Source organism: Ursus maritimus, unplaced genomic scaffold, assembly GCF_017311325.1.
Source record: "Ursus maritimus isolate PB19 unplaced genomic scaffold, ASM1731132v1 scaffold_7, whole genome shotgun sequence".
Classification (NCBI taxonomy): domain Eukaryota; kingdom Metazoa; phylum Chordata; class Mammalia; order Carnivora; family Ursidae; genus Ursus; species Ursus maritimus.
In genome coordinates this window covers 83,991,650-84,015,442 of record NW_024426885.1, presented here as the reverse complement: position 1 = coordinate 84,015,442, position 23,793 = coordinate 83,991,650, and the positions used below count along the sequence as shown (strand labels likewise).

General features: G+C 45.9%; 1 protein-coding gene across 1 annotated transcript in view; it reads left to right on the top strand.

Moving 5' to 3' along the window:
* GPR137B (G protein-coupled receptor 137B) overlaps positions 1 to 22,351 on the top strand; it is a 50,038-nt gene extending 27,687 nt beyond the window's left edge. The window contains exons 3-7 of the mRNA XM_008689673.2: positions 1,771 to 1,993; positions 3,935 to 4,084; positions 6,843 to 6,971; positions 18,330 to 18,454; positions 20,036 to 22,351. Of these exons, the coding sequence (XP_008687895.2) occupies positions 1,771 to 1,993; positions 3,935 to 4,084; positions 6,843 to 6,971; positions 18,330 to 18,454; positions 20,036 to 20,147 (739 nt within the window). The 3' untranslated portion in view covers positions 20,148 to 22,351. The remainder of the gene's footprint in view (positions 1 to 1,770; positions 1,994 to 3,934; positions 4,085 to 6,842; positions 6,972 to 18,329; positions 18,455 to 20,035) is intronic.
* Positions 22,352 to 23,793: the final 1,442 nt, after the last annotated feature.

Sequence of the window (23,793 nt, the reverse complement as noted above, 5' to 3'; positions counted from 1 at the left end):
GAATCTGTTGAATGTGACAGCTGGTTAAACTGGGGGTGAGATCGATGATCTTTACGGTGTAGGAGTCTGCAAAAAATTGTGCCTGTCAGAGAAATAGGAAGACCGAGAGGAGTGCTGGAGGAGGAACATCGCGAACTAGGCTTGGGCGTGGTCTGAGGTGACAGCCTTGGCGCAGGCTGTTTGGAACGTGAGTCTGAATGTGGGACAGCGGCTGTGGCTCAAGACGAGCTTCATGAACTTAGTCGTCCGAGGCTGTGACTGAAGCTGTGAGAGTAAAGGTGTTTCCCAGGGGGTAGAGGACAGAGCCAAGGGTGTCGTCACTTTGGGGGAGGAAGAGGAACCAGGGGCTATCCAGGGGCAGCTCAGAGGAATGGGAGGCAGGAGTAGGGCTGTGGTGCGATGGACAAGGGAGCTCCGGAAGGCAGGGAAAGATGGCGGCCAAGAGTTGACACCTTTCCATCTGGGAGTAGGTCATGGGGGCCTGGGAGAATGTGGGGTCGGCAGGGGAGTACCTGTGGAGGAAGGAAAGACGGGACAAGCTGAAGACTTTCTAGAAGTTGCTGTTAACCAAAGGAGAAGCTGGGGTGAGACCTTGAGGCTCCGTGGGGTGAGGACAGAGGAGTAACAAGACAAGAAGGCACAGGGCCCACTGGATTCTCACAGCGGCTCTTTGAGGCAGGATGGGAGTCCTCATCTCTCTCTTTTATAAATAAGGACACACAGCCCAGAGTGACCGAGAGTCTGGCCCGATGTCTCAGGTCCGTGTGTCTCTGGGTCACACCGGGCAGATGAGAGCAAGGGGGGGGAAGGAAGGAGGGTGGGACAGAGGCTTGGTTGCCATTGTGTGAAAATCCAAGATGGAAAGGCACGGCAGGGGGCCAATCATACTAGCTGTCGTGGGTGCTGCACGGTCCGTGTCAAGGTATGCCTGGCTTCGTCACCCTTGACTTCCATGTTCTCTTTCTCCCTGTGCTCCAACCCCCATGGGTCCTGTCAGTGACATGATGTCTGGAGCTGGGACTGTCATCCAGGAACCTTTTTTTTTTTTTTAAGATTTTTGTTGGAGAGTGGGAGCACGAGCAGGGGGGAGGGGTAGAGGGAGAGGGAGAAGCAGAGTCCTTGCCGAGCAAGGAGCCCAATGTGGGACTTGATCCCCAGACCCTGAGATCATGACCTGAAGATCATGAGCTGAAGGCAGACGCTTCACAGACTGAGCCCCCCAGGCGCCCTGTCACCCAGGTTTCTATGTCCCGATCTGTTACAGCTTTGGAAGACAGTCTAGCTTCAAAACCGGTTTTAGTTGACAGTTTTCATATTTGGATTTACAAACGTAGGCAGCTTAGACCCAGTCTGTTTTTGAGCCAAGCAAATCTCTTCTTTATTTGCATGTTTATTGAAGGAAGTCAACAACATGGACAGTCCTGAAGAGAAGCTTGAGGCTGCCGACTTTAGTTTTAGTAAATCCAAGAAGTCTTTCTGTAGACCTTGCTCTACTCACTAAGGAAGTCTACAGGCTGAAAATGGCCTGGGACCCAGCCAGCCTGCGTCCGTTCAGCCTCGGGCAGGGGGCTGTGGCAGACGGCACCACCTCCCAGAGGCAGGAGACACGAGGCTCCCAGGGCACCTTCTGGAGGGCACCGTTCGTAGCTGATCTGTAATCTGGATCTGGGAACAGCTACCTCCAAAACGTGCACGCTTAGGTGTTAACGTTGGCACGTTCTGCTTCCAGCGCTTGCCCCAAAAATACTGCATTTCTCTGGTCCTTTCCAGGTTGCCCCTCTACCTGGCCTCACTCTTCATCAGCCTCGTTTTCCTGTTGGTGAATTTAACCTGTGCAGTGCTGGTGAAGACAGGAAATTGGGAGAGGAAGGTCATCGTCTCCGTGCGTGTGGCCATTAATGACACGCTCTTTGTGCTGTGTGCCGTCTCCCTCTCCATCTGTCTCTACAAAATCTCTAAGATGTCCTTGGCCAACATTTACTTGGAGTCAAAGGTAGGTGGGAATGCGGTCAGGATCCCTTATTAAACTGACTCTGAAAATAGTTTCCTGGTTGCAAACAGGACTCAGCACATACCTCTCACACCTGACCTCCTACAAATGATTCGCCATACTGCGCTTGCCAAAACACAGAGCTATGTAGTTTGTTGAACTTTGTACGCAAGAAGACTTCCATTCGAGGTGGCTCCGAGGGTACTAGAGTGTGCAGAATTACGGGCCGGGAGGTGACCTCTGGTTTATAGATACAGTGTTTAACCAACATTTTAAAGGACTTGCAGGATTGCTTGTGCTGATGATACTAGTAGAAAGACACACCCAGTGTCCCCTGTGTTCCAGGCACGTTGAGATCAGCATTCTGCATGCGTAAGCTCATGGAGTCCTCCCAAATCTCTGGGAGTAGGTATCACCCCCACTTGGGAGACCGGGAGACCGGGGCACAGAGGTCAGTAGCTTGCCCTGGGTTGCCCCACGCAGCCCGTGGATGGAGAGCCCGGCTTCGGACTCAGCAGTCTGGCTGCAGGCTCTGTCAGATTCGGATGGAGGCTCACCCCGGACGGACCGACGTGCCCGTGAGAGGACAGTGGACATGCCATTGTGGGCACTGCCCCCTGGAGTTGAGGACAGCGATCGTCTCTTGCCGATGGGTCAGAGATGGAGCCAGACGGGACGAGAGGCAAGCTCGGTTTGCTGCTGTGCCACACAGCCCGGAATCTGGCTTCTCCTTCCCTTCCCCAGAGTTGTAGGGAAGTGCAGACACACTCATGGCCCCCGGTCGGCCTCATCCCAAGTCTCCCGTGGTTGGGAAGCCTGGGGAAGTGTGGAGGCCGCAGAGGGGCCTTGGTTTTCTCACTTAGGCAATGATTGAGAGATTTCTGTAGCTGCTCTGCGTCTCACCTCTGGAACCCACGCGGCCCATGTGGCTGTAATCAGTCTTGCACCTGGAGACCGTGAGGAGCTCTGTCTCCCACGATACTGTGTCTGAAATCTGGGCCTCTGACTTCAGGATCACAGAGCCTCAGTGAGGCATCCCGTGACCTGGCTGACCTCTGGCAAGGTCCCAAGAGACTTGACTAGGGCAGGAGTAGTTTTCTCGTTCATGAGTTTTGACAGATTTTAGACTTGATTGTCCCTTAACATTGTCTGTTGTTTATCTTATCTCCCATGTGCAGGAGATCCAAGGGTCTTGAAAACAGAATGGTGGCTTTACAGGAAGGGTTACTTTTCACTTACCAAATGACCATTTAGATCACCCCTCTGGCAAACAAGGTGTTAAACTGCTACTGGCAAAATAAAATATCTTGTTAATGAGTGACTTCCAAGTGCAAATCTCACAAATCACTTTCAGCTTTTTGGTCACGTTAACTCTGAGTTTCTAGCTAGGGGCCCTTTAACTGGCTGTAAATTGATAGCTTCATAGATGGGGGACGAGTCACCGATTGCCATGTAATTCTAAGTCTGGAGTGATACTGGGATTTCCAGCCTAGAAGATTCTAGAATTTGAGGACGCCCTCCCTGCCTGGATCCACGGTCTACTGGGATCCCAGCCGCCACCCTGGTGGGGTCAGTTGTCCCCAGGCCAGGGGCTGGGCAGTGGGCTCCTAAGTCGGGAGGTCGTCTTGGGAGATTGAAAAGCATAAGCTACCCGGCCTTCTCATTCTTACAAACCTGGGCTGTAGGCAAATGGCCCATGTTTTAAGGCATCTCCAAATCACCTCCCAGATTTTGAACCATCTATACGAAGATCATCTGAAATTTTAGGAGGGGGTGTGGTATTAGGTGAGGCTTGGGTGTGGGTTTACCGTCTGAGGGCAGACGCTGCAGTGCGTCCCCGAGGGCTGAAGGGTTTACGAGGTCTGAACCCAGGCCGGGTTCTGGGACAAGGCTGGTGTCTTGGACCTCCAATGGGCGCCCCCTTCATGGCTCCCTCTTTTCCAGGGCTCCTCTGTGTGTCAAGTGACAGCCATCGGTGTGACCGTCATCCTGCTTTACACCTCCCGAGCCTGCTACAACCTGTTCATCCTGTCGTTTTCCCAAAGCAAAAACGTCCATTCCTTTGACTACGACTGGTACAATGTATCAGACCAGGTCAGTGGCCGCCAGGGATGGGTCCCCTGAACGGCGAGTCTGCTTCACAGCACCCCACGCAGCAGAGAGGGGTGAGCTCCTTGCTTCTGCTGCTAGATTCCTGGGTGACCTTGACCGTCACTCACCTGTGTGGCGTCTGCATCCTCATCTGGAAAATGGGGTCATAGTATCTGCCTTGTTCCACCCCATGTCTTCTGAGAAAACTAGGGTCTGTGTGTACACACACACACACATACACATACACACACGCACAAACCTCTAGTTTCTGGGGCTCTGGACAAGCAGTACTTAAAAAGCTTTCAAGTGCTTCTGTATAAATGTAAGATGGTTTTAATAAGGGTGAAATTTTCCAAGGTAAAACAGATTATATACAGGTTTCAGAAAATACATATAATTGGCTTTTTTATTTTTAATTTTTTTAAGATTTTATTTATTTGTCAGAGAAAGAGAGCACAAGCAGGGGGTAGGAGGAGGGGCAGAGGAAGAAGCAGGCTCGCTGCTGAGCAGGGACCCCAAGGCAGGACTTGATCCCAGGATTCTGACATCATGACCTGAGCCGAAGGCAGACCCCTCACCGACTGAGCCTCCCAGGCGTCTCTAAAACTATGGCTTTTTAAAAATGGAGCATGGAGACAGGATTTGAGGAAATCGAGACAAAAATGACTAGGAGTTTAAAGGTGTTGGTAAAAGCTCCTTTACCCAATGGTCCCCCTATGACATTCTCTCCTACTTAATATATTCTAGAAACTCATGAACTATAAGTTATAAAGCAGTGAACAAAGGTAGTGACCTATCATCTGGCATTCTTGTTCACAAAAGCTGAAAATAAAAGCATGGGAATGAGTGGCATCCTCTCATTTGAGAAATACTGATTCTTTGTCACGCTGGACAGAGTGCTGGGGATACAAACACGCACAGACTGCGCCCTGCCCGCAGCCGGAGTTTATGTCCCCGAGGAAAACAGACACACAGATCAGCCCTTACAATAAACAGAACTTCTGTTTTATAATAGGAGTCTGCTGGATTGAATTGTAAAAGGCTCCTTAACTTTTCCTGGAAAAATGCTGAATACTCAACTATATATAAATGCACTTCTAAAATCCCAATAGTTCTTGCTCCCTGGACCGGATCAGCACTCGAGAAGAAGGCATTAAATGCCCCCGATAAGCATGTGAGGACAAGGTGAAATCCAGAGGGCCACGGGGAAGGTGTTAGAATTAGGAAGGATTAAAAGCACCACCATCACCCAAACCGATCCCACATACAGGATGGGAGAAATCTGGGCCAGGAGCTGCTGAAGGTGTGCCCTGTTTCGAGAAAATCAAATATATAAAAATTGAAACTTGAAACAATAAATTAGAGACTTATTCATAAGACCGAAGGATTTCCTTGCAGTAAAATATCCATCATACCTGCTGTCGTAACCACTTGCACGTGTATCGCGGCTCCCTGGCATTGGGCACGGTCCCCTTGCTGGGCAGCGTCACCGCCGTCCGTCCCAGAACTTGCTCTTCTCCCAACCTGAAACTCCGTACCCATCAAACAGTAGAGGTTAGGCTTTAACAAAATAATTAGTTCAGCTTTTATTTCAGGTAAGGGCTTATAATGATAACAAATTTTTTTTTTCAGATTTTATTTATTTGACAGAGAGAGAGGCAGCGAGAGAGGAACACAAGCAGGGGGAGTGGGAGAGGGAGAAGCAGGCTCCCAGTGGAGCAGGGAGCCCAATGCAGGCCTCCATCCCGGAACCCTGGGATCACACCCCGAGCCGAAGGCAGGTGCTTAACGACTGAGCCACCCAGGCGCCCCAATGATAACAAATTTATAATGCAAAATGATAATGCAATTTAAAAAATTCTGTTGTTTTTAGGGGGATATTTATTTATGAATATCTAGACCTGTTGTGTTGCAACCAAAATAACCTGGAGCAAACCCTACAGACGGCCACGCACAGCATGTTATCTGTGTAGGAGGGAGGAGGGGCAGCGTGGTCTGAGCTGAGTGAGAGACGGGATGCGAGGTGCAGAGCTGGGGAGGCGGTTCCTGCAGTGGCCAGGCGATACACCTCGGACACAACACCCTGGAGGGGGCAGGAGGATCCACTTCGGCCATCAGCCCCTCGCGGCTTGGTTTTGGTGCACCTCGTCTGAAACGCTGCCCTTTGTGGCGAGCTGTGCAGACGCGACCGTGCACACGCGCCCCAGGCCCTGCGGGAGGGGGCCAGACTTCGCACCAGGCTGGTTCGGCCGTCTCACTGTCCTGACAAACATCCGGGACTCCGAACAGCTTTCTTTCAGACGATGTAGCCAGGAGCAAGCTTTAAAGGATAAAGAATAGGATATGAGGACTATGAAGAGAAGTTTGATGTGTTTATGCCAGGGATGAGACAGAGGGTCACGGTTATAGGCTGTTCTCAAAAATTTGGGAGGGAGTGACCTAACATCACCTTATGTGATTGTTGAAAGAAAGAAAATCAACTTAAACTTGAGAGACTTAACTTGGACCTAAGGAAGGTTTTGGAGGTGAAGTAATAGCATCAGAGATGGGCAGTCTCTGTCTTTGACTGTTTTGAAGATGAGAGTATCTGCCCTGTGTGGTTGGAGTAACTCCCCACCTGAGGTCCTGACCATGGGTAGTACTTGATACTTGATTTCAGTGTACACGTTGTAGGGAAGGAACCACACCCTATTAGACTTGGTCTCTGTTCCCATTAGGAAGAATCAAATCACACTGCTTTCCTCCCCTCGCTTCTCAACAGGCGGATCTGAAGAATCAGCTCGGAGATGCGGGATACGTGGTATTTGGAGTGGTCCTTTTCGTCTGGGAGCTCTTACCTACCACCTTAGTCGTTTACTTCTTCCGCGTTAGAAACCCTACAAAGGACCTTGTAAGTAACCCATCTTCTAGTTGCGGAAAGTATCTCCTGCTTCTCATCATAAAACATACAGTCGGGTTTTGTCCTCAGATTTTCAGGAGCGTGTCTCTTCCATGCTGTTGTGATGTAGAAAGTTCCCTTGTCTGTCTGAGACAGTCTTTTCCTTAACTCTTTGTGAGGGGAATTGTTTTTTTCAGCATCGGTTTTAGAGAAGAAATGAAAGTTGCATCTCAAGGCCTGGAGAGAGTGATTAACTGTTTTTCCTAATTCAACAACAGTCTCACTGGTATCTTATCCTTGACTTGGGGAAAACTATATAAGCTTTTATTTTAGGAAAGGGAAATAGAAAATGGCACTTGAGTTCTTCTGCCCCGCGTTATGCTGGACAGTGAGTTGGGAACTCGGTGAGATGGAAATAAAAACATCATGAGGGATGCCAACCCCACTCCCGTGCTTCAGCCAGCTTTGCATAAATGTCCTATGAGGACAGGACAGAAAATGCACAACTTGGGAGAGTGAGGAAACTGCTGGGAACTTTTGCTCCGTAAATTATTCCAGCCACATTAACGAGTGGCGGAATTTTGAGTCACTGATCTGTGAAACCCACAGAAAAGTGTAGTGAGTAGTTTTTGGCCAGTGTGAGCCAAGTGTGGGTGGGCGGTAAGGAAAACACAGATATATAACCAACCTGATGTATTCCACCTGGTTTCTTCTTTCTTTTTTTTTTTCAGAGTTATATATTTTAGAGAGAATGCTAGCGGCAGGGAGGGGGAGAGGGAAAGAGAGAATCTCAAGCACACACCGGCTGAGTGTGGAGCCCAGTGTGGGACTTGATCTCATGACCCTGAGATCATGACCTGAGCCGGAATCAGGAGTTGGCCGCTGAACCGACAGAGCCATCTAGGCGCCCCTACCCTGTTTTCTTCTTATTCATCTCTGGATAGTCACTCATGAGCCAGAAACAGAAGAAATAAATAAATAAGGGCAAGCCTGGCCTGGGGCGGGTGGGGCAGCACAGCCCGACCGGGGGCCCTTGCAGGGAATGCGGTAGGCAGCATTTTCTAGATCTCAGGATCCGTTTCTTCCCTTCCATTATTTTGCGCTGTGGGACGGGGGCCCTGCACTTCATCTGACCTCTGCTTGTTTTGGGGACAGCTGGAGGCGTCTGTAAAGTCAGACCCTCAGCACTCTGGCCCAGTAGCGCAGAAGTGGGACAGATAGGCGGCGGGTTCCAGGCCGTGAGCCCGGGTGCCTTGTTTTCCTTCCTTCCCTGAAGTTTGCGGGCACCTCGCTGGGGCAGGGGATTGGGAGGGGGCGGACTCCCCCAGCTCTGCGTGCACCTTTCCGTCAGCTGTCAGCATGGGCTCCGGGAACCTAAGGCAGCCTGAAGGAGAGTAGATTTCCGCATTTAATGAGAAAGGCTCGTGTGATGCTGTTCAAAGTACTGTTTTACTGAACGAATACAGGATGATGGTTGTGCGCCCGCAGGTCTCATTGTCCAGGGAAACCTGTCCTCCCTAACGCACCCCGTGTAGATGCAGTCACTTCGTTCTTGTGCTTGAATAGACCTGCTGTTCTCAAGCTTTTATGTCTCAGGACACCTCCCAGCCATTGCTCTTTTGTACTGAGCTGTAACTGACGTGGTAGTTCCGGGCGTACGATGTCGTGATTGGGTATCTGCAGCTATTACGAAGCGATCCTGTAAGTCCAGCCGTCAGCCATCACTACACAGCCATGATTTTCTCTCTTGTGGTGAGAACTTTCAGGGTCTGCTCTCCTAGCTACTTTCAAATATGCAGAACACTATTATTAACTGCAGTCAGCATGCTGTACGTGACACCCCAGGACTTCGTCATTTTATAACCGGAAACTTGTACCTTTTTCCCCCTTCCACCCATTTCACCCAGTCCCCATCCCCCACCTCAGGCGACCACCCATAAGTTCTCTGTGCCCGTGCTGGGGTTTTCTCTGTTTGCTCTTCGATTCCACATAAGTGAGATCATACAGTATTTATCTTATTCTGTGTGACTTATTTCACTTAGCACAACGTCCTCAAGGTTTATCCATGTTGTGATAAAGGACAGGATCTGGGTGGGGTGTTTTGTGGTTGAGTAGTGTTCCATTATAGACGTATTTTCTCTGCCCTCTCATCCATCCATGAACTCTCAGGTTGTCCCCACGTCTTGGCTCTTGTAAGTAACACTACAGTGAACATGAGGTTGCAGACATCTCGTCAGATTAATGCTTTCATTTTCTTCAGATAAATATGCAGAAGTGTGATTGCTGGATCATAACACAGTTCTACTTTTACTCTTTTGAGGAGCCCCATGCTGTTTTCCCCAGCGGCTGCACCCATGTACGTTCCCAGCCGCAGTGAGTGAACAAGGGCTCCCTTGTCTGCACATCCTCGCCAACACGTATTTGCCGTCCTGTTGAGGTCGGCCATCCTGACAGGTGCGAGGTATAGCTCAGGGCAGTTTTCATTCGCGTTTCCCTGATGATGAGTGACGTTGAGCATCTTTTCCTGTTACCTGTTGGCCGTCTGTAGGCCTTTGGGAAAATGTCTGTTCGGGTCCTTTGCCTATTTTTTGATTGGATTGTATTTTGCTGTTGGGTTGTAGGAGTTCTTCGTGTATTTTGGCTGTTGACCCCTGTCAGATACATGATTTGCGAACATCTATTCAGTCGGTTGCCTTTTCATTTTGTTGATGGTTTCCTTTGCTGTGTGGAACCGTTTTCCATTTGATGTGCCCCCCTTGTTTATTCTTGCTTTTGTTGCCTTTACTTTTGGTGTCAAATCCAAATCATCATCACCAGGTTTTCTTTTAGGGGTTTTATGGTTTCAGTTCTTACGTATTTAAGTATTTAATCCGTGTTGAATTAATTTTTGTGTGTGGTGTAAGACAGTCGTCCAATTTCACTCTTTTCCATGTGGCTGTCCAGTTTTTTCCAGACTGTTTATTGAACAGACTGTCATTTTTCCCATTGTGTATTCATAGCTGCTTTGTTGTAAAGAACTTGACCATATAAGTATGGGTTTCTTCTGGGCTCTCTATTCTGTTCCATTGATTTATGTGTCTGGTTTTATGCCACTATCATACTGTTTGGATTACTACAGCTTTGTGATATAGTTTGAGATCAGGGAGCGTGATGCCTCCAGCTTTGTTCTTCTTTTTCTAGACTCTTTGACTCTTCACAGTTACACTGATAAATTATTGAGCAGCTGCAAAAGCTCTTGTTTGGAGGGGTGTGTGTGTGTGTGTGTGTGTGTGTGTGTAAAAATTTTTTTAGAAAAATTCAGTATACATAATAAATCCATTACATGTTGCCATAAAAATGTTTTCTGAGAAAGAACATTTTCCAAAACAAAATAGGAGAGTAGCATTGTTTTGAACTTTTCAGATTTTTTGTACCTGGTTTAGTAGAAGACCGCTGGGTTCTGTGTGCTTCTGCGTTCAACCTGTTGTGAGACATTGTTTTGGTTGAGTAAAGAATGTAAAGAAAATTCAGCCTCACAGAAATATATATTTGCAGGAAAGTGGAGTGATTTAATACCTTTTAACATAATTGTGGATATTTTTCTTTGATATCAAAAAGTGAACAAGTTGTGGTTTCTTAAAGGTTAGTTGCAATATGGAATCTAACACCACACCAGTAAACTCTTCACATTGTGTCAAACGTTAACATCCATCCGTTTATTGTGCACTTTGAATGGATCTTTTCCCCATGCGTGGCCTTTTTTATTGGTTACTTGGAAAAGACTGGTTTACTGAGTTACGCAGATCTTCCAAATGTTAAAATTTACTCATTAAATATCACCACTGATCATTTCAGGAAAATCTTTAAAGTATTGGGATGCCATCAAGCTCATGGTGGGGGATACCAGTTTTCTAAAGCTTTAATTTTTGCTTAAAAGCTCAAATTTGATCAATGATAAATGCTATCTCTCCATTTGACAGTTCAATTACTTTCAAGTAATGGTGTGTCTGCCAAACAGCCATGTCCGAAAAAGCGTGGTTTGTCTGAGATGTGAAGTTGCATGAAAAAAGGTAGCTGCCACTCAGACAGCTGTGCGGGTCTTTCCCTGAAACAGCTGTCTCACAGCAGATGTGCTGTGTGCTTGCTTCCCACTCTGTCACAGAACATATTAAAAAGACCCAAGGACTGAGATTTCATAAAACTAATAACTTTTACTGCTTTGTCACAGAGATTTTTTTTTTTTTAAAGATTTTATTTATTTATTCGACAGAGATAGAGACAGCCAGAGAGAGAGGGAACACGAGCAGGGGGAGTGGGAGAGGAAGAAGCAGGCTCATAGCGGAGGAGCCTGATGTGGGGCTCGATCCCACAACGCCGGGATCACGCCCCGAGCTGAAGGCAAACGCTTAACCGCTGTGCCACCCAGGCACCCCGAGATTCTTTTTTTTTTTAAGATTTCTTTTTGACAGAGAGAGAGAAAGCAAGCAGGTGGTGGGCAGGAGCAGAGGGAGAGGGAGCGATAGTCCAGGCAGACTCCCTGCTGACCGTGGAGCCCAACGTGGGGCTCGATCTCATGACCCGGAGATCACGACCTCGGCCAAAACCAAGTCAGATGCTTAACTGACGGCTCCGCCCGGGTGCCCCTGTCAAAGCCATTCTTCAGTGAAGCGGATTGTAACTGGTTCGCAGTGGTGGTGACTACAGTGGCTGCCGGGTGTTGGTGCCGCTGCTTGAAAACCTGCCAGAGCAGGAGGCTTTCGCACAGTTAGTGCTGGTGTTGAGAGCGGGACAAGGCAAGTACATCTCAACACCAGTCGTGAAGTCATCACCGTGCAGATCCCTGAGAAGATCTCAGGGACCACACTGAGGACAAGCACTCATCAGCAGCACAGCCGTGAATTAAAATGATTCTTATGCCCTGAACAATGTTCTCTCCTAATTTACTACAAGGAAGTGGCTTCAGTAGGAAGACTGCGTCATCCTAAATAGAAAAACATTTTCCCTTTTCTGCTCATGAAGGAACTCTCATTAGCAGAGAATGTGGGTGTCAGATTTGGCTTGGGAGACACCAGTGTTCGGAAAATATCCTCAGGCAAGACCGCCAGCGTTAATGCCGTCTGTGCATGCAGAATTCGGTAAACTCAGCCAAGCACCGTGTAGTGCTTACACGCACTAGGAGCTGTTCTCCACGGCACTTAAATACGTTCTGTTCTTGAATCCTCACACTAAGCCTCTGAGATAGAAACTGTTGTCACACTTAGATGAGGGGACAGGCTCCGGATCACGTGGCTCCCTGGCGACGGAGCTGGGATCAAACCAAGGCAGTCTGGCTCCCAAGGCCGTAACATTAATTACTGGGCTATGCTGTGGCTTTCCTTGGCATAAAGTTTGAAGACACTAAATTGCTAATATGTATGACTCAGTAATAATCTTATTGCTATCTGTAATTCCTATAAGTGCTCGGAGAAAAAAAATAGTCTGATACTCCTTTGCGTAAGTGGGGGGGAATTTATAACCCATCTCCTATTCATTGACTTTAAAAGAGCACATTGCAGCTGGGAATTTCTTTAAACTGTTATCTACCCTTTGGATCCATAATGTAATCAGCATAAACAAGCCTCTCCCTCCACCTGGCAGTGTAACTGTAGTCCAAGTGTGGCTCTCTGCCACCCAGCTCAGAACCCCGAGGGTACTTGGTGTCAGGACTGATTCCCAGATCAGAATCTCCAGGGAGGTTCTGGGAATCACATTTTAAATACTAAGCACCCCAGGCGATTTGAATGCAGTGTGAAGTTTGAGAATCTCCATGTTTTTGGTTGTTGTTGCTTAAACAGCTTTATTGGGCTACAACGCCCATACCATGCAACTCACCCATGTCCTGTGTGCAGCTCAGTGGTTTGGGGTGTACGCAGATATGGACAAGCATCACCCAGTTTGAGAACATTTTTTATCACCTCAAACAGAAACCCATACCCATTAGCTATCACTTCCCCTCCCCCAGCCCCTGAGCAACTATTCATCTGTGTCTGTCGATTTTCCATGCTGGAATTCCACAGGAATAGGACTGTCCAGCGTGTGGTTTTCTGTGACTGGCTTCTTTCACTTAACATACGGTTTTCAGGGTTCATCCGTGTTGTAGTGTGCATTAGTGCTTTATTCCTTTTTATGGCTGAATAATATTTCATTGTGTGGCTATGTCCCATCTTGTTCCCATTTCTTAGCTCTTATGAACAGTGCCGCTATGAACATCAGTGTATAGGTTTCTGTGTGAACAAGCCTTCAAAGGCGCCTGGGTGGCTCAGTTGGTTAAGCGTCTGACATGATCTCAGGGTCCCAGGATCGACCCCTGCCTCAGGCTCCCTGCTCAGCGTGGAGTCTACTTGAGATTGTCTCTCCTCCTCCCTCTGCCCCTTTCCCCTCCACAAGCATGCGCTCACTCGCTCGCTCTCTCTCAAATCTTTTTAGGAAGTCTCCATTTCTCTTAGGTATCTGTCTAGCAGTGCAGTTGCTAGGTCATATGGTAACTCTACGTTGAACATTTTTTTAAATTCTAGTGTAGTTAGCATACAGTGTTGTATTCGTTTCAGGTGTACGATATGGTGACTCAGCACTCGCGTGTGTGTCTCAGTGCTCATCAGGATAACCATGCTCCCAATTCTCTTCACCTACCTCCCCTCTGGTGACCCTCTCTCTGTTCTCTATACATGAAGAGTCTGTTTTTTGGGTTGTCATTCTTTTTTTTTTTTCCCCTTTGCTCATTTGTTTTGTTTCTTCAATTCTACATGAGTGAAATCACATGGTATTTGTCTTTCTCTTACTTATTTCGCTTAAGATTATACTCTCTAGCTCCATCCATGTCATTGCAAATGGCAAGATTTCCTTCTTTTTATGGCTGTGTAGTATTCCATTGTATGTGTACACCACTTCTTCTTTATCCATCCATCTATCAGTGGACACTGGAGCTCCTTCCATATCTTGGCTACTGTAAATAATGCTGCTATAAACATAGGGGTACGTGTATCCCTTCAAATTAGTGTTTCTGTATTAATTTGGTAAATGCCCAGTAGTGCAGTTACTGGATTTGTAGGGTAGCTCTATTTTTAACTTCTTGAGGACCCTCCATACTGTTTTCCACAGGGGCTGCACCAGTTTGCACTCCCATTAACAGTGCATGAGGGCTCCTTTTTCTCCACATCCTTATCAACAGTTGTTGTTTCCTGTGTTGTTAGTTTTAGACATTCTGACAGGTGTGAGGTGATGTCTCACTGTGGTTTTGATTTGCATTTCCCTGATGATGAGTGATGTTGAGTATCTTTTCATGTGTCTGTTGGTCATCTGTATGTCTTCTTTGGAGAAATATCTGTTCATGTCTTCTGCCCATTTTTTAATTGGTTATTTGTTCTTTGGGATGTTGAGTTGTATAAATTCTTCATATATTTTAGGTAGTAGCCCTTTATTGGATGTGTCATTTGTGACTATCTTCTCCCAATCAGTAGGTTGTCTTTTAGTTTTGTTGATTTCCTTTGCTGTGCAGAAGCTTTTTATTTTGATGAAGTCCCTATAGTTTATTTTTGCTTTTCTTTCCCTTGCCAAAGGAGACCTATCTAGAAAAATGTTGCTGTGGTCAGTGTCAGAGAAAATACTGCCTGTGCTCTCTTCAAGGATTTTTATGGTTTCAGGTCTCACATTTAGGTCTTTAATCCGTTTTGAGCATTTAGTGTGTCGTATAAGAAAGTGGCCAGTTCTCCTAATACCATTTGTTGAAGAGACTTTTTCTCATTGCATATTCTTGCCTTCCTTGTTGGAGATTGATTTACCATATAATTGTGGGTTTGTTTCTGGATTTTCTGTTCTATTCCATTGACCTATGTGGTTTGTTTTGTTTTGTTGGTGGTGGTTTTTTCTTTTTTTTGAGAGAGAGAGAGAGAGAGAGAGAGAGAGAAGAGAGAGTAAGCAGATGTGAGCAGAGGGAGGAGCAGAAAGGGAAGGAGAGGAAGGGGGAAAGAATCTGAAGCAGACTCCACACTGAGCGCAGAGCCTGATGTGGGGCTTGATCCCACAACCCTGAGATCATGACCTGAGCTGAAACCAAGAGTGGTTGCTTAACCGACTGAGCCACGCAGAGCCCCAATCTATGTGTATTTTGCGCCAGTACCATAGTTTTGATTACTACAACTTTTGTTATAGAACTGTGGAATTGTGATACCTACGGTTTTTCTTTTTCAAGACTGCATTGACTATTTGGGGTCATTTGTGGTTCCATTCAAATTTTGGGATTGTTTGTATTCTTAGCCGCAGATTTTTCCCTTTCAGCACTTTGAATGTATCATGCCACTTTCTTCTGGCCTGGTTTCTGCTGAAAAAGCAGCTGATAGCCTTAGGGGGTTTCTCTTATACATAACGGTCTTTTTTCTCTTGCTGTTTTTAAATTTTTTTTCTTGACCACTATTTTTTGCCATTTTAATTACTATGTATCATGGTGCAGATCACCTTGGGTTGATTTTTTCGAGGGATTTCTGTGCCTCCCGGATCTGGATATGTCTCTTTCCTCAGAGTAGGGAGGTTTCAGCTATTATTTCTTCAAATAAATTTTCTGCTCCCTTTTCTCTTTCTTCTTCTTCTGGGATCCCTATAGTGTAACGGTTCTTATGCTTGATGGAGTCACTGAGCATCAAAGTCTATTCTCATTTTGCATCATTTTTTCTCTCACCGGCTCAGATTGCTTTCCATGACGCTGCCCTCCAGGTCATGAATGCGTTCCTCTGCTTTGTCCTCTAGTCTGCTGTGTATTACATCTAGTGTATTTTAAATCCCAGTTATTATTTCTGACTGGTTCTTTTTCTCTCTGCGTTAAGGGTCTCACTGATGTCCTCCACTCTTTTCTCAAGTCCAGTGAGTACTTTATGATCATTACTTTGAATTCTCTGTCAGTCATGTTACTTTTGTTTCACTTTGGTCTTTTGTTGTGGTTTCGTCCTGTTCTTTCATTTGGGACATAGTCCTCTGTCTGCTTATTTTGCCTAACTCTCTGTTTCTGTTAGGAAAGTCCGCTACCTATCCAGCTCCTGAAAGTAGTAGGTGGGGTGCACACTTTTAACGAGGTGGCACTGGTTCTTTTACAGAGGGGTGGTGCCTGCACTGTTACGACCCGGGCCAGCCCGGAGTGCTCCACGAAGCGTGTGGGTGGGATGTGTGGTGCCGGCCAGTTCTGCGTGCCAGTCCTCTCGCACAGGTGACACAGCCTCGAGGAGACAGGTGGGCCAGGGCCACTCTGTAATGTGCAGGCAGGGCACGCAGTTTTAAGCGGCAGCGAGCAGAGCACCCTCCACAGGGGCGGCCCACTGCTGCTGCCAGGACTGAGGCCCCGCAATACTCACAGCAGGGACACACCGTGCTGGCAGGGTTTGCCAGGGGCCTCTGGGGAGGGGACCCACAGCACCAGGGCTGAGGCAGGCCCGGTGCCCCGTCAGCAAGTTATGTAATGAATGCTGGCACCTCCCTGGTTCTGCTGGGGGCCGGGCGGGGAAGCGGAGCCTGCCAGCACCTCTGTTCCTGGAGGGGTCTCCCAGTGAAATCGGTCCCCCTGGTACAGGCTCTGAGAGGTCAGTAACTCCCCCACATGCCCCAGGCATCTTTCAAACTGCCCTTCCGGCTGTGTCTCTGCAGGCAGCTTGTTGGGCTGTCTCTTTAAGAGACAGGTTTCCTCTCTCCCAGCAGCGTCCCCTGGAACTGAGCCTGCTGATTTTTAAAGTTCCAGCCTTTAAGTTGTAGCTGGTTGTAGGAACTCGGGAAATTTGGCCCCTTTGGTGTGCAGAGCCAAATGTTATGGGGATTCATGCCCTGCAGGCTCCCAGGTGTGAGGATCTGTTTATCTCCGCGCTCTGCAAGCTCTGGTCCTTCCGGCTGCAGGTGGCCAAGGCCGCCTCGTTCGCAACCATGTCTCCACTCTCCCTCCCCTCACTGAGGCAGCCTCTTCTCCACACTTAGTTGTGGAGTTTGTTCTGCCATCATCAGGTCGTTTTCCAGGCCATTCACACTCATGTGCTATCCAGGTGTATCCCTGCGATGAGGTGTGCGTAGGGCCCTCCTCTGGCATCGTCCCTGGAGTCAAGGTCGCACTACCTGCCAGACTGTTTCCACGGTGAGTGTGCCATTTGACACACGTGCCAGGAGTGCGGGAGGGCTCTGCTCCCTCCACATCTTCCCAGCACTCATTACGGGTGTTTGGATTCCAGAGTCCTGGGTGGGTGTGCCTTTTGTCCTGATCACTAATGATGTCAAGCATCTTTTCATGTGCTTATTGGACATTTGTATCTTTTCCTGGAAGAAATGTCTATCCAGGTCTTTTGCACATTTTTAAATTGTCTTTTTGTTGAGTTTTAAGAGTGCTTTATATATTTTAGATCTAAGTCCCTTGTCCGATAGGTGATTTTGCAAATATTTTCTCCCATTTTTGTGGCTGTTCTTTCACTCTCTTGATGGTATCTGTTGAAGTTTTTAATTTTGATGAATTTTATGTTTTTCATTGCTCATGCTTTTGGCATCATATTTAAGAACCCTTTGCCAAATCCTGGGCCACAATCTGTCCCTATATTTTTCTTCTCAGAGTTTGATAGTTTTTATTCTTACGTTTAGGTCTTTATTTTGAGTTACTTTTTGTATAGGTGTGAGTTTAGGATCCAGCTTCATTCTTTTGCATAAACATTCTTGAACTGCTACAAATAATAAATTTTAAGGCATCCCACCTTATCTGGGTTTTACTTTATTTCCTGTATTTGGCTGGATTAGCCTTAGAAAAGGAGGAATTCACATATGAATACCCATGCTACAGCAAGCAACCTCATTTCACACTCTTAACATAGAGCACTGACCACAGGTACAAATTCTGGATTTTATGCTGGCCTTGGTTTGCCATATGATACAGTTCTGATCGTCTCCGTACTTGAAATCAGTCATTTGAAATTGTTTGTATGGTGAACTCAGCTTGAGGACAGAAACAGGAGGAAATGATCACAGAAGTGGGATATGGAAACTTATCATTATCACGATCATTTCATTATTTTAGCTTGTAAAGATCCACATTATTACACAGTTTTATATCAAATTTGGGACTATCTAATTTGGTTAATTTGGGCATTGCCTAGTGTTTCCATAAGGGATTAAAACAAGGATAATTCATTGCTGTCAGAACTCTGAAAGAAGATTTTGTCCATACTGAGAAAAAAGTTAACACCTCTTAAGTATAAAAGCAACTGGAACGAACCCTGCAGCTGAGCAAGTACCTCCTCCTTTCACACGAGTTACAGCACCTTCAGTCTCCGACGAGAGACATCATTTGTCTAGAGGAAGGCACAGTCTCAGAGTATACTGAACAATTAATTGTCTTTCTAGACCAACCCTGGAATGGTCCCCAGCCATGGATTCAGCCCCAGATCTTATTTTTTTGACAACCCTCGAAGATATGATAGTGATGATGACCTTGCCTGGAACATTGCCCCTCAGGGACTTCAGGGAAGGTAAGCCCCTACTTCATGGTTAGGAGACTGAGGACTGCACCAGTGGAATCCATTCAATCCCAGAGAAAATGCTTCCCTAGAAACCCTGGAGTCAGAGGGACTGTGAGGCACATAGGAAATGGAGAATGAGGGACAAAGTGTGGCCAGAGTAGAGCCCACTCCTGGGATTCTGCTTCCTTACCTGGGTGGCAGACAGAAGGGGTGGGAGCCTCTGGGGTTCCCTGCCCTCTTCTGTGATGCTTCAGCCCCCCTCCATGGCCCCGTTATCATCACGTCCCCTCTTTCTGCCTGTGAATCTGGGCCTTCAGGGCCAGCAGGGGTGAGAGAAGCAACAGGGCCGACCTAGTGTTACTGAGCCCCCGCCACTCTGTGCTTACGCTCCCAGGACCTGATGCAGGTCCTGTGAAAGGGAGGCTTTGGGCTGTGTTTCTTGGCAGTCAAAGCTTATTTTTTGTAATGCTTTGTACATTTAAAGGCAGTCATTAACAAAACTACCCCCAACCCTGGATGGAATGATAGAAGATAGGTTTTCCAGCTTTTCTACTCCTTATTCTGGACAATAAATGTCCTTGAAAAATGAAAAAGAAAAGAGCCCTTGTTTGGCAGCAAGAGAACAGAGGAGAAGCTGGGAGGATATACTGCTTTCTCAATGGACGAGGGAGCAAGGGAACCAGATAGAATAAAAGATGGTGTTGGGGAAGAGAAAATGCAGCACTCCACAAGCAATCCACCAAGCCAACAGATGTGAAGAACATAGAAGTCTTGAAGGGAGCCAATCAACAAGGACTTCCTGAGGTCCAGAGTTGTTCTCACCCTCACCCCTAACATTGCTGTCTTAGCCAGTTACCCCCTGCATGTCCCTCCAGAGCCCACGGGAGCAGCCCTGGCCCTGCACCTGCCAAAGGCAGCACAGAGCTGAGTGTCTCACTCCCTAAGTGGAGGGAGACCCCTCTTCCACTGCATACAGGAGGAGAATAAAATGTACATTAGTGAGTGCTTACTGTATATTAAGGTACTGTTCTAAGCACTGTTTGTAGGTATTAACTCACAGAAGCCCAACAAGGCAGTTACTGGTATCACTGGCATTCCACGGATGACAGCGTTGGTGCACAGAAGTTACCTGTCCAGAGGTTTCAGATACAATTTGCTGGCAAAATATTTTGTTACACATAATGATTGGTTTATGGTTCTAGTAATACTATGCTTCTGGGCTCTGGGGAGTTCAGGGTTTTTTGTTTTGTTTTTTTAGAGCAAGCAAGCAAGCCTGAGTGGGGGGAGGTGGGAGAGGGAGGGAGAATCTTAAGCAGGCTCCACACTCAGAGCCCAACGCAAGGCTTTATCTCACAGCTCTGAGACCAGGACTTGAGCTGAAAACCGACTGAGCCACCCGGGGGCCCCGAGTTCAGTCATTTTTGTGGGTGAACTTGTAGCCGCTGAACCTGGGCTTCAAGAAGCCACTTTAAAAACTGGGAATCTCTACAGTTTATACAAAATCCCAGTTCTGTCCATGTAAAATAGACATGTCATCAATAGGGAGTATGATGTTTCAAGTCACCAACTATCTCTTTTTTTCTTTTTAAGCTTTGCTCCAGACTATTATGATTGGGGACAACAAACTAACAGCTTCCTGGCACCAGTGGGAACTTTCCAGCCAGACTCAGTTTTGGACCCTGACAAACCAAGCCAGGGGTAGCATCAGTCAACAGTTTCATGGAAGATTCCTCAAGTGAAGAGCTTCAAAGAGACTAGCTTAATGACAGCTGAATTTTTAAGGCACTTTTCCTTAAGAAATAGGACTTGATTTTTAATTGTTACAGGTCTCTAATGGACTCTAGGACTAAGCAATAATCTAGATTGATAAAACTTATTTTAGTACTAAAAAGTGAGCCTGGCTGCCTATTTCAGTGGGTATAACTTAAACTTTAAAAGAAATTCTGTACCTTTATAAAGATGTATTTTATATAACTTAAATAATAATGCTAAAATATATAGTAGGATTTTTGGAGGATGTTACTGCACTATATGTTTGTAGTTTGCACGGACTTTTATGCATAATTCACTTTAAAAGTATACAGTACGTGGTCTGATGGTTGTCTCAGGCTTTTGGACTAAAGCATTCTTCAGATCCTTACCTCTTCAGGTCGTGCAGATGCTGGCAGTTGACATCTAGAAAGCGAGTTACGGCTCCAGTGTTACAATGTAGCAGAGGATCAACAGACCACATATGAGGTAACTGGTTCCTTCCTTCCAGTTCCTTAAGGTCCAGACAGTTGTTATCTCAAACAATCTCCTAAGTTTTGCCAAAAACGTGGTACTCCTTTCAGCAGGGCGCTGACGTATACACTTCAGTGTGTGCACTCAGTGGGAAGTGGCTGCGTTGAAAGCACGCATCGAGCCACCTTTGCTGCTAACCCTTCTCTGCTGTATTCAGAAACCCTGCAGAGATTTTTCAGCCCAGTGAGAGCTAGCATCTCTTACCTCAGTACCTCCCAAATCACGGACCAGTCATTACATTGAAGGAACAGAGGAGAGGTTCTCAAAAGGGGGTGAATAATAAATGCCCTTGATCCAGAAGACTGTATGGAGTCCTGACGGTCTTCCTGGATTTCCCACCATACTTAAAAGAAAGAATGCCTTGTATTTTTAAATAGCTCTGAAGGCAGGCTCGTGAGGCAGCAGCTTTAGAACCGGAGTAGTGTCACAGTATCCTGTGGCATCATTCCTGTCCCTTGCCACGTCAGGACGCATGGTCCAGACAAGCGTGGCTCCGTCGTCTTTCGCTTCAATGAAATCAGCCAGCTCTCCAGCCACGCGTGCGACCCTGAAACTTCCCAGGTCTATGCAGGTAAAACTGGCTGTGATAGAAAACTGTCAGGGAGGACAAAAGCTCTTATTTTCTGTAAAACAGAGAGAAGGTACTAGAGGGAGGACCATCAGCAGAGATGCAGTATCTTCTCTGCCTAGAAAGTGTCAGCTCTCGGGACAGGAGGGGGAGGAGGGGCAGATGAAGAGACAGTGATGTTAGTAAATTCTGCCTTCATGATGAAACCCATTTCCAAGGTCTCCGATTTCCCGTTTTGGTCTTCAGAAAGGATTTATCTCTGGGCATTGATTTAACAGATGTCAAGTCTACTTTTCTTGATGTAATTAAGTTTTAAATGGCTTGTGATTGGGTTTTTCATTTGTACAGATCCCTTTATCCTACATAATCCCACATAACAGTGTTCTTGCCTCTCAGTATATGGAAGAATTGGGGTCACATATCATTGAAAATAGTTACTGTCAGGGACAATTCTAGACTGAAGCAAAATTTGCACAGATTATTTGGGTTGCCTTAAAATATTTTAAGTTGTTGTTATTCTAAATAGCTTTAAGAACACCCTACTTGTCATGTGATCTTTGTTACTAATACTTAGAAGAATTTAAACGCAGACCCAGCATACACTTAAAACTTTAAATCATGCTTTCAGAAAGTACTTCAATTAGGTCATTCAAGGGTAGATATATTTTTTTAAAATACAGTAATAAAAAAAGATCACTAAAATCATCCAATTATATTCATGCTGTAGCAACACATTATTATCCTGTTATTACTGGCAGGAAAATTGAAATAACCAGCATTAAGTGATAAAAGCCATAATCTATTTTTATGATAAAGCTGCTACTATTTGAGCTTTTTTATTGGAAAGGATAAAAATGTTCTAAGACCCTATTTTTCTCTTCTTCCCCTTTTTAAAAAGTTTTGCTAAAGCACAAGTATTGTAAACACATCTAGAATATAAAAAATAGGATTGTATTAAATGGTCTTTCTCTCATAGTAAGTGACCACAGATACCCTGTGAAACATGATAGATATGGTAGATATGAAAAGGGAAATTAAAAATTTCTTCAGTTTTCTAATTGTGTTGTGCTGTTCAATTAGGTACACTAACAAAGCTCCTTGGGTGAGATATTAAAGGCTCAAAGAAGGCAAAGAATGGGGATTACCAGTTATAAAATACCCAAATGTCCTTCTGTTTTAAGGCAACATAATGAAATTAAAACCCTGGGTATTTGAAAGTTAAAAATGTATGGGGAAGAGGGGCGCCTGGGTGGCACAGCGGTTAAGCGTCTGCCTTCGGCTCAGGGTGTGATCCCGGCGTTATGGGATCGAGCCCCACATCAGGCTCCTCTGCTATGAGCCTGCTTCTTCCTCTCCCACTCCCCCTGCTTGTGTTCCCTCTCTCGCTGTCTCTCTCTCTGTCAAATAAATAAATAAAATCTTTAAAAAAAAAAAATGTATGGGGAAGAGGCAGTGTCACTGAAAATTTTGTACTAAGTCTGATTCAACACTAGAGGCTGCACATGAGTGTTCTGGGCACCTAGTGGAAATATGCAGAAGAGGCATCTCCTTCTGCAGGTAACTAAAAATGCCAACCGATCTGTGTAGATAGCTTGCACTGGCTCTTTTTTCTACAAGTAACCCATTTAACTGAGCCACTGATGACAACGTCCAGGCGTATGTTACCCACGGAGCTGTGAACTGTAAGGAGTTTTTTGCCTCTTACAGTCTACACATCAGTGACAGTTATGCCAGGTCTGTCTGGGATGTAGCAGGCGTGTTGTTAAAACTATGCTGGTCACCAGATTTAGCGGTGTGCACTCAGTAGTGCGTCCCCAAATAGTCTCTTTTCCCAAAATCCAATAGAACTACTCTTTGTTAATTCCTTGAACACTTAATTCCTACTAAGAGGAAATAAGCATTAAAAAATCCCAGAGCATGAAAAGTACTTAGAGAAAAAGGTTCTCATTTATATTTACATAGTAGATATTACCAGAATATTTTTAATTTTTTAGAATTCTTTTTTAATCAAAGTAAACTTACCTTAAAATTAAATGTGTCTACGTATCTGAGTTTTTAAGATTTCCAAATGAAGAAACTTTGTTTTTTTTTTAAAAAACTTCACTTTGGAGTACTGTATGATAAAATCTAGACGAGTGTAGGTCTAATATGTCTTTCCATTTTTTGTCCCAGGGGAGAATTTTATTTAAAAAAAAAAAAAATCTATACATAATACTATTTAAGACTTCTCATGGTCCAAGGGAGCTGCTGGAAAGGGTCAGGCTAAAAAGTGGAATTCTCATCAAAAACTATAAAGTGATCAAAGTGAGGAAACATTTAAAAAGGAATGAAGGGAGCGGAGTTCAGTCAGTGTCTACTGAGTGCCTGTTACCTGCTAGACACTGGGACGACTAGCTGTTTGCCAGTCTGTGGGTCCAGTCTGTAAACTCAGCCACAGCCTCCTTTCACCCTACTCTAGGCCCCTACTAGGGATCTATGAAAAACCCTTGCACCAGTG